This window comes from Nematolebias whitei, chromosome 5 (genome assembly GCF_014905685.2).
Source record: "Nematolebias whitei isolate Nwh7 chromosome 5, NemWhi1, whole genome shotgun sequence".
Classification (NCBI taxonomy): Eukaryota; Metazoa; Chordata; class Actinopteri; order Cyprinodontiformes; family Rivulidae; genus Nematolebias; species Nematolebias whitei.
The window spans coordinates 25,821,301-25,834,812 of record NC_056502.1 but is presented as its reverse complement, the minus strand read 5'-3'; the positions used below and the strand labels follow the sequence as shown (position 1 = coordinate 25,834,812).

Here is a 13,512-nt window from a genome sequence, read left to right as displayed (position 1 = left end):
GAGAGACAGCAGAGAGCGACAGCAGAGACAGACAGACACGAGACAGAGAGAGACAGACAGACAGAGACAGAGACAGAGAGAGACAGCAGAGACAGACAGACACGAGACAGAGAGAGACAGAGACAGACAGACAGAGAGAGAGAGACAGACAGACAGATGAAGACATTCTTCAGCCTGCATGAATGTAAAACTTATTTTTTGCACTAAATGTTAACTTGTGCAAAATGCAATTGTGTTTTTGCTCTTTACATTCAAACTCTAACATCTTTGTCAGACATTACTGCATTATTGTATGTTATGATAATGGTATTAAAAAAAGTTTAAAATGGGATTTCCCTATTGCGGATTTTTCCTCTAAGGACACTAGAGACTAGTAGAAGGTAGTAATGTTACTGGGAGGTTATGGGAGCATTTGAAACAATTTGGATAAAATTAAAAACAAAAATTCTGAAGAATATTTAGGACGGGCTGTGTCAAATTACAATTTCTTTGTACACTAACTGGCAACCAGCTAGTCTTTAGAGCTTACTTTTTTTTTTTTTTTTTACCACATCTTGTATTAATGAGTTTTTCAGGTTTAAGAAAGTATTTTTTGTTCAGTTTATATTTTTGAACAATTTATATAGTTTTAATTAAAGATGCTGCAGTGATTTTTTTTCATTTACCATTTATTTATACAGGTTAGTCTCATTGAGCCACGAGAACTCATTTTCAAGAGAGACCTGTTTAGGGAGCAGATGGTGGGGGTTAAGGGCCTTGCTCATGGGCCCAGAGTGGGGTGAATCAGGGTGGGAGCAGGTGTGGGTGCTTCACCTACCCCACCCACATTTTTGATGTTGTCGGTACCGGGGCTTGAACTGGCAATCTTCTGATCACAGGCCCACCTTCTCTAACCTCTGCGCCACCACTCCCCGATTCTATGCAATAGCGTGGGGGGAAGTGAGGGGTTATAAAACATTATACAAGGTTTTGTGAGTTCACCAGGTGAATTAACCTTTAAAGAAAAAGACATACTGATCATTGTCCATTATTGTTCGTTCACAATTACACTTAGTTTATTTTAGCTGCTGGTTTTAGCTTAACTGCTGGGTTCAACTTCTTACTTGGGGACGAACAAAGAGTTTTGTGATTAGATTCCAGTGATAAAATACTGTTTTTACTTTTAGTAGGAAAAGACAAGTGATATATTTCTTTAGTATTTTGCCATGTGTAACTTTCTCTACCTGTGTTGGCTTGTTGCAAGAAATTCCCTGGATCTCCAGATAATTAAAGTTGTGTTCCACCTAAAAGACAAACAACCACTAAAGTTGAAGTAATGTTATATTGTGATAAAAAGCAATGTCTTCCTATAGAGATGAAAAAAAGAGGTATTACATGATTATAACAACAATATTTCTAGTAGCTGATATCATATCACTGATAGTGAATCATAAATTACTAAACATTAAACCCCTTTGCAAGAAATGTAATAGCAAAATTAGTAAAACATACTTTGCATTAATAGATTTGTCAAATATATGCCTGGTCTTCTGAATATGCACAAAATAGGACTACAGGCACTTTTATTGTTAAAGCTAATCTATTTCTTTTGCCTAACGGACCAATTTTATACTTTTAAAAAACTCGGGTATTTTGCAGCTGCATGGACAAATACTGAATAAATAAATCAATTTTAAAAAGCCCTATGCAGCACAAGTCAGTGCATTTATTGTAAAACACTTTGGCCAAAACTAATATGCGAGTTCATCAAAGCGACACCATACTGGTTCGGTTTCGGTCGAGGCCTGGGTTAACAACAACCGCCACCAGTGCTGATAATAAACAGTGTGCTGGCAGAATTTGTGCTACTGTTAGTCGAAGACCACGAGGAGAGAAACATGTCAGGACACAGAGGGAGAAGAGGAAAGTGAAGAATGTAGGACTGAACTCTAAATGTGGGGACAATGACAGGCAAAGGTAGAGAGCTGGCTGACATGATGCAGAGAAGGAAGGTAGATGTTTTATGTGTCCAAGAAACCAAGTGGAAGGGCCGCTAGGCAGCATTGAATCAGAGTTTTAACTGTTTTACCAGGGTGTGGATAGAAAGAGAAATGGAGTAGGGGTGATCCTGGAGGAGGAGTTGGCAAAGAATGTAGTAGAGGTGAAAAGAGTGTCAGATAGGGTGATGTGTCTGAAGGTAGAGGTAAAAGGTCTGATGCTAAATGCTGTCAGTGGTTATGCTCCACAGGTTAGATGTGATGTGGAGGACAAGGTTACATTTTGGCAAGATCAGGGTGAAATGATAGAGAGTATTCCCAGGGAGGAGAGAGTGGTGATCGGAGCAGACCTGAATGGACTTGTTGGTGAAGGAAACAGAGGGGATGAAGAAGTGATGGTAGGTTTGGTGTCAAGGAAAGAAACCAGGAAGGACAGATGGTAGTGGATTTTGCCCAAAGAGTGGAAATGGCTGTAGTGAACATCTATTTCCAAAAGAGGGAGGAACATAGTGGCCTATAAGAGTGGAGGAAGGAGTACACAGGTCGACTACATTCTGTGTAGAAGAGGAAACTTTGGGAACTGTAAGGTTGTGGCAGGGGAGAGTGTAGCCAGACAGCATCAGACACATTGTGTCAAGCAGATCTGAGTCAGGGGATTAAGGCTGAGAAAAAACTTTGTGTGCCCCCCTATAAAACTGTCTACATGTCATGCAAGTATTCCTGTCCCGATGTTGGCCTGATCTACCCAATAAAACCTACATTTGTCTGCCATTGTCCCCACATTTAGAGTTACCACCCTCAGTCCTACATTCTTGACTTTCCTCGTCTCCCTCTGTCTCCTGACACATTTCCCTCGTGGTCTTGGACTAACAGTAGCACAATTTCCCCCGCACCTTGTTTGTCAACAGCACCGGTGGCAGTCGTTTTAACCCCAACATCGTCGATGGATGAACTCATGTTAGTTTTGGCACAAGCTTTTTTTTTTAAATGTCAGATGCCCTTCCTGACACAACTATCACCATTTAACTGGGCTTGGAACTGGTAGAAGAGATACACTGGCTCTCTAAAGACTGAAGTTAAAACCTATGAAATGTCATATTTTTATTCTATTAAACTCAAGTCAGAAATTAAACAGACTAATAGAAAAACAGTGATTAAAAATATTGTTTTCTTAGTTTAGACATTTTCTAGATAGCACCCAGGTAAATTATAAAAATGTCCCAGCCTACTTATATTTTTAAAATTTGATAGCAATCAGCTCTCACCTTGGTGGGAATGCGTGCTGTTAAGAGGTAAGCACGATGAGAAGCCAGAGCCTGAAGGAGAACAGAGAAAATAATGAATGAGCTTACTGAATCATCTGATTCTTGAGCTTTAACAACAAGAAAACGACAACAAGTGTCACACTGACTCAAGAGACATAAAGATGTGGGAAACGTCTGTCAAGATGGAATCAAACACTGAAGAGATTTGTATTGCAAAAAGATCAATCTGGCCTTCAGATACAAACAAGCAGCATTTCTGTTCCCTTAGCTGGTTTAATGAAATAAAATGCACTCAACTGCAACTCAATCATGTTAAAAAGATGCATGTTGAATTCAAAAGACTTTAGTGCTATAACCAATTAGTTAATAAGTAAGTGCTATGTATTGTCATCATTGTATGTTCCCATAAAATGACAACATTTGTGCTCTGCATTTAACCCATCATATGTGAGATACACCCAGGTGGAGCAGTCGGCAGCTGTTATTACTATAGTAAAGTACAGTAGTCACTTCGCGGTTCGTTTATTGCGGATTCGCTATATCACGTTTTTTCAAAGTAAGATTAGACATGACACAGTTGGCTAATTGATGGATGAGCCATGGGTTGTTAATTTAAAATAAATTATTTTAAAGGATTTTGCACCATGTGTGAAGCCCACAAGTGCAGGGGAAAGCTCCCTCCTGCAGCTGATCAGCTGATCTCCTTCTCTGCCACGCACACATTTCTCTTGCTGCATCAGCTTTGTGAAGGGTTAACCGGGTTAATCTGGACAGCAAAGGGTTAACTTAACCTTTTTGCTGTCCAGATGCATCAATCAACTTTTGTCTTCCAACTTAAAATTCAAAGTATGTCACATCGTAAAATCATCATAATCACACAATATAAAAGTGTTAAAAGTTATTTTAAATTATTTTAGAACTTCTATGTTCAGTTGTTTCAGTGTAATTGATCAAGAAGTACATTTCTGCTCCATGCTGCAGAGATGAAGCTGAGTGACATCCCTTTGATGTCCTTCTCTTCTCTACAATTTAAATTTAAATAATGTAACATTTTAAATAAACAATCCATGCTGTATGGATTGTTTATTTAAAATGTTACATTATTTAAATTTAAATTGTTTATTTAAGGAGGGAGATTGGGAGTAACAGGTGATGGGTGAGGTTACAGCCTGGCACATGTCATGACAAAGTTTCTGAACTTGAACTGAACTTGAACTTAGACTACTGTATCCCTACTTTGCAGTTTTTCACTTATCGTGGGTGGGCGTGGTCCCTAACACCTGTGATAAATGAGGGACTACTGTAGTGTAAACTAACCCAGATGAACAGGAGTAAAAAAAAGAAAAGAAAGACTCACCTTGGAAATATATTTTAAATTTAAAAAAGCCATGGCCGTGGATTTTGTGCTCTCAGAAGATATTACAACCAAGTACAGTGTGACCTTTAAATAGTCGGGGGCGGGGGTGTGGGTGGGGTGGGGGGTTACTTCCAACTTTTCCAGAGGGGAAAAAATAAATGCACGTCAAGAGAGGTTTCAAAAGCGCTCTCAAACTTCTTTTTTCATTTAAATACTAGTTCTTATTTCAGATAAAGGGGTAGTTGAGATCTTTTGGAGTAGTAGTTCAGTGGAAAGCTTATGAACAATTAATAACTTGGATATATAGTTCTTTGAATGACTTGTGTGTGAGGGAATAACATTTACCAGTAATTCTTTACTGAATGATGAACTAACAGATATTTTAAGCAAGCTATACTAAAAGTGCTAGAGTCTGCTACTACCACTGGTTTAATAATCAAAAAATTAAATGTCAAAAATAAAATATCAAGTAATGCATGATTGATAATTTTCTAAAAGTTTTTAAAATACTCTGTATGAACCTCTATGAAATCTTTGCGATTAGTGTCATTTTAAAACAAGAATGCTCTTGGGCCTGGGCTCGGATCATAATAGCTGATGATGCATTCAGGGTTAAACTATTTCTACAAAATCATATAATTCAAAGAGTTATCTATAACAGGTATAATACTAGTAGTTCATAAAAACCTACTACTAAATACCTGAATTACTGATTTCATGACTTTTACAACCATTGAATTACTGGGGAACCCTTAAGGCCTACAATGCCTTCAGATAAGTCCTAAGAATTCAGCACTTGTGAAATGTTACATTTACATTTAGAATTTTAATTTTATGTTGGTTTAAAAAAAAATAGTGATAAACTTTGTGGGGGAGACAATATGTATGGAAGGCTACTTATCTCAGCTAACTTCATAGCAAAGCCTTTATGTCACATTTTTAATTTGTGTTTTAATAAATGTGCTAATCCAGATTGTTAACAATGCCAAACGTTGTTCAACTGTCTAAAAATCCTGAAGAACCACTGCTAGGTCAAGATATCAGGATTTTTTTTTTTCTCAGATCCATGTGAATCTGCAGTGTTACTTCATATACAATTTGGTACAGCAAACATCCCAGGTAAGCAAAAGAAAATAAATTAAAACTGCAAGCAGTGATACAAGGCCTTTGTGCACTGAAACGATTTGGACCATGTGTATGTTCAGAAGAAGTGGACGCTGGCCCATTCCTCCTCATCCCTGTCCACCGAGGACGATTCACATATTCGTCCAGCTCTAAAGCACCTGGTCATGCCTCCTGAAGGCTGCATTGGCTCAAACAATATCAGAGGCAAATTGTGCCAAATATGCCAAATTTGCCCATATGTAGATTTTTGTTCCTCACCATGTTTATTCTACTTCTAAATATGCAGCAAATTTCCAATTGCTTGGTCTACAACAACATAGTGGAAAAAAACATCCCTTTCCCCCCTGCTACTAGCACACCCTTAGGACAATTGTAATGAAAAACTGAAATAAATTAAACACATGACAAATTAGCTCTCTAGTGCCATCTTTAATGCAACCACTCCATCGCTGAATATTTTAACATGAATGTTGGTACATAGGTGCATCAATCCAGGACCTACAAAAGTCTTTTAGCACCAAATTGTAAAATCAACAGGAAGTCAGCCATTTATGAATGAATTGGCAATGTTTTTCCAATTTTTGCATATCCTACAAAACACTATTTTGTCTTTAAATATGAGCAAATCTCCTTGAGATTTGGACCAGAGCACCTTGATAAGATGATGTACAGAAGCTCTTAACAGTTTTTCAAAAATCCTGATGTGTGGGTGTGGGATTAACCAGTGTCACCATCAGAAAAGATGTTGGAGGTAACAAAACTGTACATTGTCCAAACTATACACGACTGTTACAGAAAAACTTAAACAACTACAAGCCAAAACATAATGAATAAGATATGATAAAGGCAGCAAGTCTACCCTCAAAATAAAATATTACAACAAAATGCAAACTGTTCTACAGAGAGCTTGGACAAAAGGCCATTGAAGTTAAATAAAAAGAGATTGAGATATCCCATGCAAATATTTGGGAGAATAAGTAAAACAAAAGCACAGGGAAATTGCTCCCTGGCTAGAGAACTTTGCTAAAGAATATGAAAATGGTAACTATCACAACTCAAAAAACTACAGCAGCCGGGTCAGTCCAGCAGCTGGAAGGCATTAGGTAACAATGGAATAGTCAACCTTTGATTGAAACATCTGCCTGCTGTCCATGTGGACCTGGTCAAAGCATTTGATGATTGCTTCGTAATCCAGAAAAATGCCTAGAAAAGTGCCTAGACTGTAGGGGTGCACCGATAAATTGACCGGCCGATTCCTTAATTTTGGGAAATTGATCGATACTTGCATGAGAAAACAATTTTACAGATTTTTTTTAATTTTTTTTTTTTAGTTTTAACAATTGTCTAAACGTCATTTATATTTCAGAGCACTACCTCATGGCCAGTTAAAACTAATTTGTATTGTTTCTAGGATATTGTTCAAGGGTATGTTTATCAATAAAATAATATTGGAAAATTGAAGGTGCATTGTGACCTTATAACATCTGACAGTGTCGCTTATAAAACAAAATCGGTATCGGCTAAAATTGGAATAGGCAGGTCAGACTTTTTAGAAATCGGTGATTGGTGATTGCCAGAAAACTGCAATTGGTGCACCCCTACTAGACTGCCTGATATCTGGAACCAACTACCTCCTCCCCCATAAATCAAGAAACAGCTAATCTCAAGAACTACAGATCAATAACATGCCTACCAACAATATACAAAATATTAAATCTACAATATGCAAAATAGTATATGATATATAATCTCCATCTATGCTTCATTATAATCCTAGACTCATGATCTGAGACTGGTTTTAATGTTGTAAAAATGCAAATTCTGTAAAAGAAAGAATACTACTACCACTACTACTGCTACTGATAATAATTTCCAAAACAAAAGTGCCTTTCATTGCTTTGTAGCACTGGGGCCAAAATGAACTCACATATATGTCACGCCTGTCACGATAAGTTTTGCTGGGCAATTAGTTCCTTAGATAGAGAACTTTACTAATTGGTTTTTATGTATGTGAATGTTCCTGTAAAGTGCCCTGAGACAACTTTGTTGTGATTTGGCGCTATATAAATAAACTGAATTGAATTGAACTGTCTCAGAAATTATTGCTATAAACGATAATATTGTTTGAAATTTAACAATAATTAATGTCAAATTTTAGAAGAAATGTTGATTTCTTTGGTGTGTAGTAAATGTTTTGACCACCTGATGGCAGTATAAGATTGTTTGAACCAAAGAATGGATCTTAGTTGAGCAGCGTGTCTCTTTAAGAAAAATGGGAGGGAGGGCCCTTGACATGACATGGGCTGACATGGTGACATGGTGGACGCTCAGTGATTTGAGCTCTTTAGCATAGCATTTTAATTTTCACACAAAGATTTAAATAAAAAAAAAAATCAGTAAACAAGTTCTCAGCATCTTTTTGCAGAGGAAAACAACTTTTTACACGAAGGCTCGGGTTTCAACCATGAATTTTGGAGCTTCGACAAGACGGAGGTTTATTCCCGAGGTCGGCCTGTTAGCTTAGCTCGTAGCTTAGCTTCTCAGCTTAGCCGCTTTTAACAATCCAAAAACGCGACTTTGGATGGTTAAAACATATTTTAAAGAGAAAAGAGAAAGGGAGGAATCAGTGAAGAGCACCAGATTCGAGCTTTTTGTCATCCAGTGTCTTCAGTAGAAAGCGAGAGACACGAAAAATCGATAAAGCCGATAAATGAAAATGAGGTTGATAACTTTCATTCATCATGCGATTAATTGATTTATTGTTAATCGTGACAGGCCTACACATATATCGCATTTTATATCTTTAAAGTTGTATCAAACCACCTAAATCAAACTACCTATAGGGACCAAACCTCAATGATTAGGAAGCAAAAATCATTTAAAATGTATACAATTTACTAAGAAAAGCCTCCTCAGAGTGGCCACTTTCTTCACATTATGGATGAAACCATCATCTGCAGTTTATATACTGAGCTGGCAGGCACCGAGGAAAAAAAAACAAAGACATCAATTTTCCTTTATTACTGCCCTGCTCAGCGTTGTGTATTTTAGTGCCAGAGACATGAGCTTGGAAAGGAACAAAGGCAGCTGACAGTTCCTGGAGAGCTTTGATTGGATGGTTCCATCAGACTGCAGCTGCAGTGAACTGAGGCATGTGGTGTCTGACTCTGATACATTTCATGCTTTATTACGTTGTTCTCTTTTGGTGTTACTGGTGCTTGCTGCTCGTTACAGTTGTATAAACTGTCAGCATTTATGTGCAAAATAATAAACAGCAAAAATAATATAAGATTCAGTAATTAAAAATAGATGGTTGGCAATAATACCATCATGCAGCAGGAAATCTGGTACATATCTAAAATGTACAGCTAAACTCTAAATAGTCTGCTATAACACCACTGTTATACAGACTAAATAGCTAAAATGAGAGATTTATATTAGTTGTTTTGTTCAGGGTTTATACTGTCAGATTTAGGTTTAGAAAATAAAGTGTTTTAACGTGAACTAATTTGGACATAAAACACAGTTACTCCCTATAAACAGTGGGTTTGATGGTCACTCTAAAAAAAATTAATAATGAAAATAAGGAACTATAATAGGAATAATAATAATAAGGAAATAAAATAAAACTAATATATATAATAATAATAATAGTAGGATATATATAATAATAATAGTATATATAAGAATAATAATAGTAGAATAATATAATAGGAATAAGGAAATAAAAAAAAAAAAACTACAACTGGTTTCTTTGTAAAAAATAATGGAATTCATAAAGACTCATTCATCAGCAAGCCAGCTAGACACAATAGGGAGGAGGTGGGTGCGTTTTTTATGAGTGTGTGTAGCAATGTGAACCTGAGACAAAGTGTCTGGGTAAATACAACACTGCTACCAGTGGGATAAGAAACAGAGAGAGGCAGACATAAAGAGACAGAGGAGTACAAATATTACAAATTAAGCAGCAACAAAATCATTAAGTGGAAAACCTCCTCATATTTGAGTCCAATTCTTTTTGAGGAGATTGATACCCACATATGGCAAGAAGGGAATAAAAGAGGTCAACAAGAAAGAGACAAAGGCAGAAGAAAGAGACAGAGAGGGAGGGGGTGTTGATACGAGTAAGTGTTGGCATTACCATGTTTTGTCTCTGTAGTGGCTCAATAGCAGTTGAATCTCATAACCCCCTCTCCCCAACACGCATGCACACGCACACCCACACATGCACACACACACACACGCACACACACACAAACGCACACACACACACACACAAAGCCATTGCTGAGCATTAATTACATATCTGGTGGAACTTGGACCATAAACTCTGTTACCCTGCAGGTAACAATTTGCAAATATTTCTATCATTAACGTTTGTCTTTCTCCCCATAGATCGCACACCTGGACCAGTAATTTTGTGTTTATTTTTGCTTTCCTGTACTCTCTTATCAGTTAGTCAGTGCATAACACAACCTATTCTAAGCCTGGTTCTGTTGGAGGTTTTTAACTGTTAAAAGGGATTTTTTTCCCTTTCCACAGTTGCCTGCATGCTTTCTTAGGACAGGAGGGCTTTCTTAGAAAGCTCCCCCCCACCACCTTTTCAAATTTGCATTTTATAATGTATGTGAATTATTTGTACTGAGACAACATTGATTGTGAATTGGTACAATACAAATACAGGTGCTGGTCAGAAAATTAGAATATCAAGAAAAAGTTGATTTATTTCAGTAATTCCATTCAAAAAGTGAAACTTGTATTTTATATTCATTCATTACACACAGACTGATGTATTTCAAATGTTTATTTCTTTTAATGTTGATGATTATAACTGACAACTAATGAAAACTCCAAATTCAATATTTCAGAAAACTAGAATATTACTTAAGACCAATTAAAAAAATGATTTTTAGAAATGTTGGTCAACTGAAAAATATGAACATGAAAAGTATGAACAAGAAAAGTATGAGCATGAAAAGTATGAACAAGAAAAGTATGAGCATGAAAAGTATGAGCATGAAAAGTATGAACATGAAAAGTATAAGCATGAAAAGTATGAACATGAAAAGTATAAGCATGAAAAGTCTGAGCATGTGCAGCACTCAATACTTAGTTGTTGCTCATTTTGCCTGGATTACTGCAGCAATGCTGCGTGGCATGGAGTCGATCAGTCTGTGGCACTGCTCAGGTGTTCTGAGAGTCCAGGTTGCTCTGATCGTGGCCTTCAGCTCTTCTAATTGTTGAGTCTGGTGTATCACATCTTCCCCTTCACAATACTCCATAGATTTTCTATGGGGTTAAGGTCAGACGAGTTTGCTGGTCAATTAAGAACAGGGATACCATGGTCCTTAAACCAGGTACCGGTAGTTTTGGCACTGTGTGCAGGAGCCAAGTCCTGTTGGAAAATGAAATCTGCATCTCCATAAAGTTGATCAGCAGCAGGAAGCATGAAGTGCTCTAAAACTTCCTGGTAGATTGCTGCATTGACCTTGGACCTCAGAAAACACAGTGGACCAACACCAGCAGATGACATGTCACCCCAAACCATCACTGACTGTGGAAACTTGACACTGAACCTCAAGCAACATGGATTCTGTGCCTCTCCTCTCTTCTTCCAGACTCTGGGACCTTGATTTCCAAAGGAAATGCTAAATTTACTTTCATCAGAGAACATAACTTTGGACTACCAAACTACTTTCTGTGTAGAAGAAGAAACCTGAGGGAGATTGGGGACTGTAAGGTTGTGGCAGGGGAGAGTGTGGCCAGACAGCATCAGATGGTTGTGTGTAGAATGACTGTTGTTGTGAAGAAGAGGAAAAGAGTAAAATCAGAGAAGAAGACCAAATGGTGGAAGCTGAAGAAAGAAAAATGTTTTGATAAATTCAAAGAGGAGCTGTTAAAGGCTCTGGGTGCTAAGAAGGAGCTTCCAGATGACTGGACTACTACAGCAACAGTAATTAGAGAGACAGGTAGGAAGGTACTTGTTGTGCCATCTGGACAGAGAAAAGATAAGGAAATCTGGTGGTGGAATAGTGAAGTGCAGGAAGCTATTCAAAGAAAGAGGTTAGCCAAGAAATATGACAGTAAGAGGACTGAAGAGAGGAGACAGGAATATAAGGAGATTGGATGTAGAGCAAAGAGGGAGATGGCAGAGGCAAAGCAGAGGGCATATGATGAGTTGTATGGGAGGCTGGACACTAAAGAAGGCGACAAGGACTTGTACCGACTGGCGAAAGAGGGATCAGCCTGGAAAGGATGTGAAGCAGGTTGGGCTTGTTAAACATAGGAATGGTAATATTCTAACAAGTGAGGAGAGTGTGACGGGCAGATGGAAGGAGTATTTTGAGGAGCTAATGAATGAAGCGAATGAAAGAGAAAGAAGAGTAGAGGTCATTGAAACTGTTGATCAGGAAGTGGGAAAGATTAGTGAGGGTGAAGTTCTGAAAGCTCTGAAAAGAATGAAAGGAAAGGCAGTAGGACCTGATGACATACAGTGGAAGTTTTGAAATGTCTTGGAGTTGTCTTGGCAGTGAGGTTTTTGACTCAAATATTCAATGGAATATTTGAGGGTGAGAAAATACCTGCAGACTGGAAAGAAGTGTGCTGGTGCCCATTTTTAAGAACAAGGGTGATGTACAGAGTTGTAGCAACTACAGGGGAATTAAGTTGATGAGCCACACGATGAAGATCTGGGAGAGTTGTAGAAGCTAGACTTTGACAAGAGGTGACTATTTGTGAGTGTGGTGGTACCAAGTGGCTCTCATTAAAATTAAGTGCAATAATCTGGAGAACACAAACAGCAATGGTCCTCCATAGAGCCAGAACACTGGTAATCTTCCGTAGAGACAACAGTTGTAACCTCAGTGGAGACAAAAGAGCAGTGATCCCAACCTCAGCAAAGGACCTATAAAACTAATCACCAACAGTAGTAAATTTGAAGCTGACAATGAGTTGGGATTCAATTACTCACCTGCTGACACACACAGGAGGAGGAGGAGGAGGAAAGCAGCAAGCTTGATGTTCACCTGCGATCACACCAAGATGAGCACTCTGAAGATCAACTACAGTGCAACAAAGGAGGACACCTACCCACGAAGGCCATAACAGCACGCACAACACAATCAGCTGCTCAGCCACAACCAAACCCCACAGGTTGAAGCCACGTAGTGGGAGCAGGAGGAAAACTGGTGCCAGAAGAATTACCACCTCCTTTTATACTCTGCCTACCTCGTTTACCAGGAAGTGACGTTTCTCTAACCAGGTATATTTTCATACTGCTACATGAGCAGCAGTATGGGTTCATGCCAAGAAAGAGCACCACAGATGCCAGCTTTGCTTTGAGGATGCAGATGGAGAAGTACAGAGAAGGTCAGAAAGAACTCCATTGTGTCTTTGTGGATTTAGAAAAAGCATATGACAGGGTGCTGAGGGAGGAGGTGTGGTATTGCATGTGGAAATCAGGAGTGGCAAAGAAGTATGTTAGACTGGTACAGGACATGTAAAAGGTTCCATGCTCACAAGTTCTAAACAATCAGGTGTCAATCAAACAGACACCGGAGTGTCTAGCACCTGAGGTACCAAAGGTCTAACAGCAGAACAAGCTGTTTATCGTTTGCAGAGAAGATTAAATGTTTTTCATGGGAGAAATCCACATACTCAACTCTGCTGCTCATTCATAAATGCATTTTTGTTACAAATGCTGCACCATTTCAAGGGGAATTAAATAGGCTTTGTCACAGTATATGTATTGCCATGAAGCATGGTTACAAACAAATAAAAGAAAAAAATT

General features: G+C 38.2%; 1 protein-coding gene across 1 annotated transcript in view; it reads right to left on the bottom strand.

Annotated features, from left to right (window-relative positions):
• The window catches only part of LOC119410162 (F-actin-uncapping protein LRRC16A), a 71,147-nt gene that overhangs the window by 52,078 nt on the left and 5,557 nt on the right, over positions 1 to 13,512 (bottom strand). Inside the window, exons 3-4 of the mRNA XM_037677073.1 lie at positions 3,242 to 3,292; positions 1,224 to 1,283 (exon numbers count right to left, since the gene is read on the bottom strand). Coding sequence (XP_037533001.1) covers positions 1,224 to 1,283; positions 3,242 to 3,292 — 111 coding nt within the window. The remainder of the gene's footprint in view (positions 1 to 1,223; positions 1,284 to 3,241; positions 3,293 to 13,512) is intronic.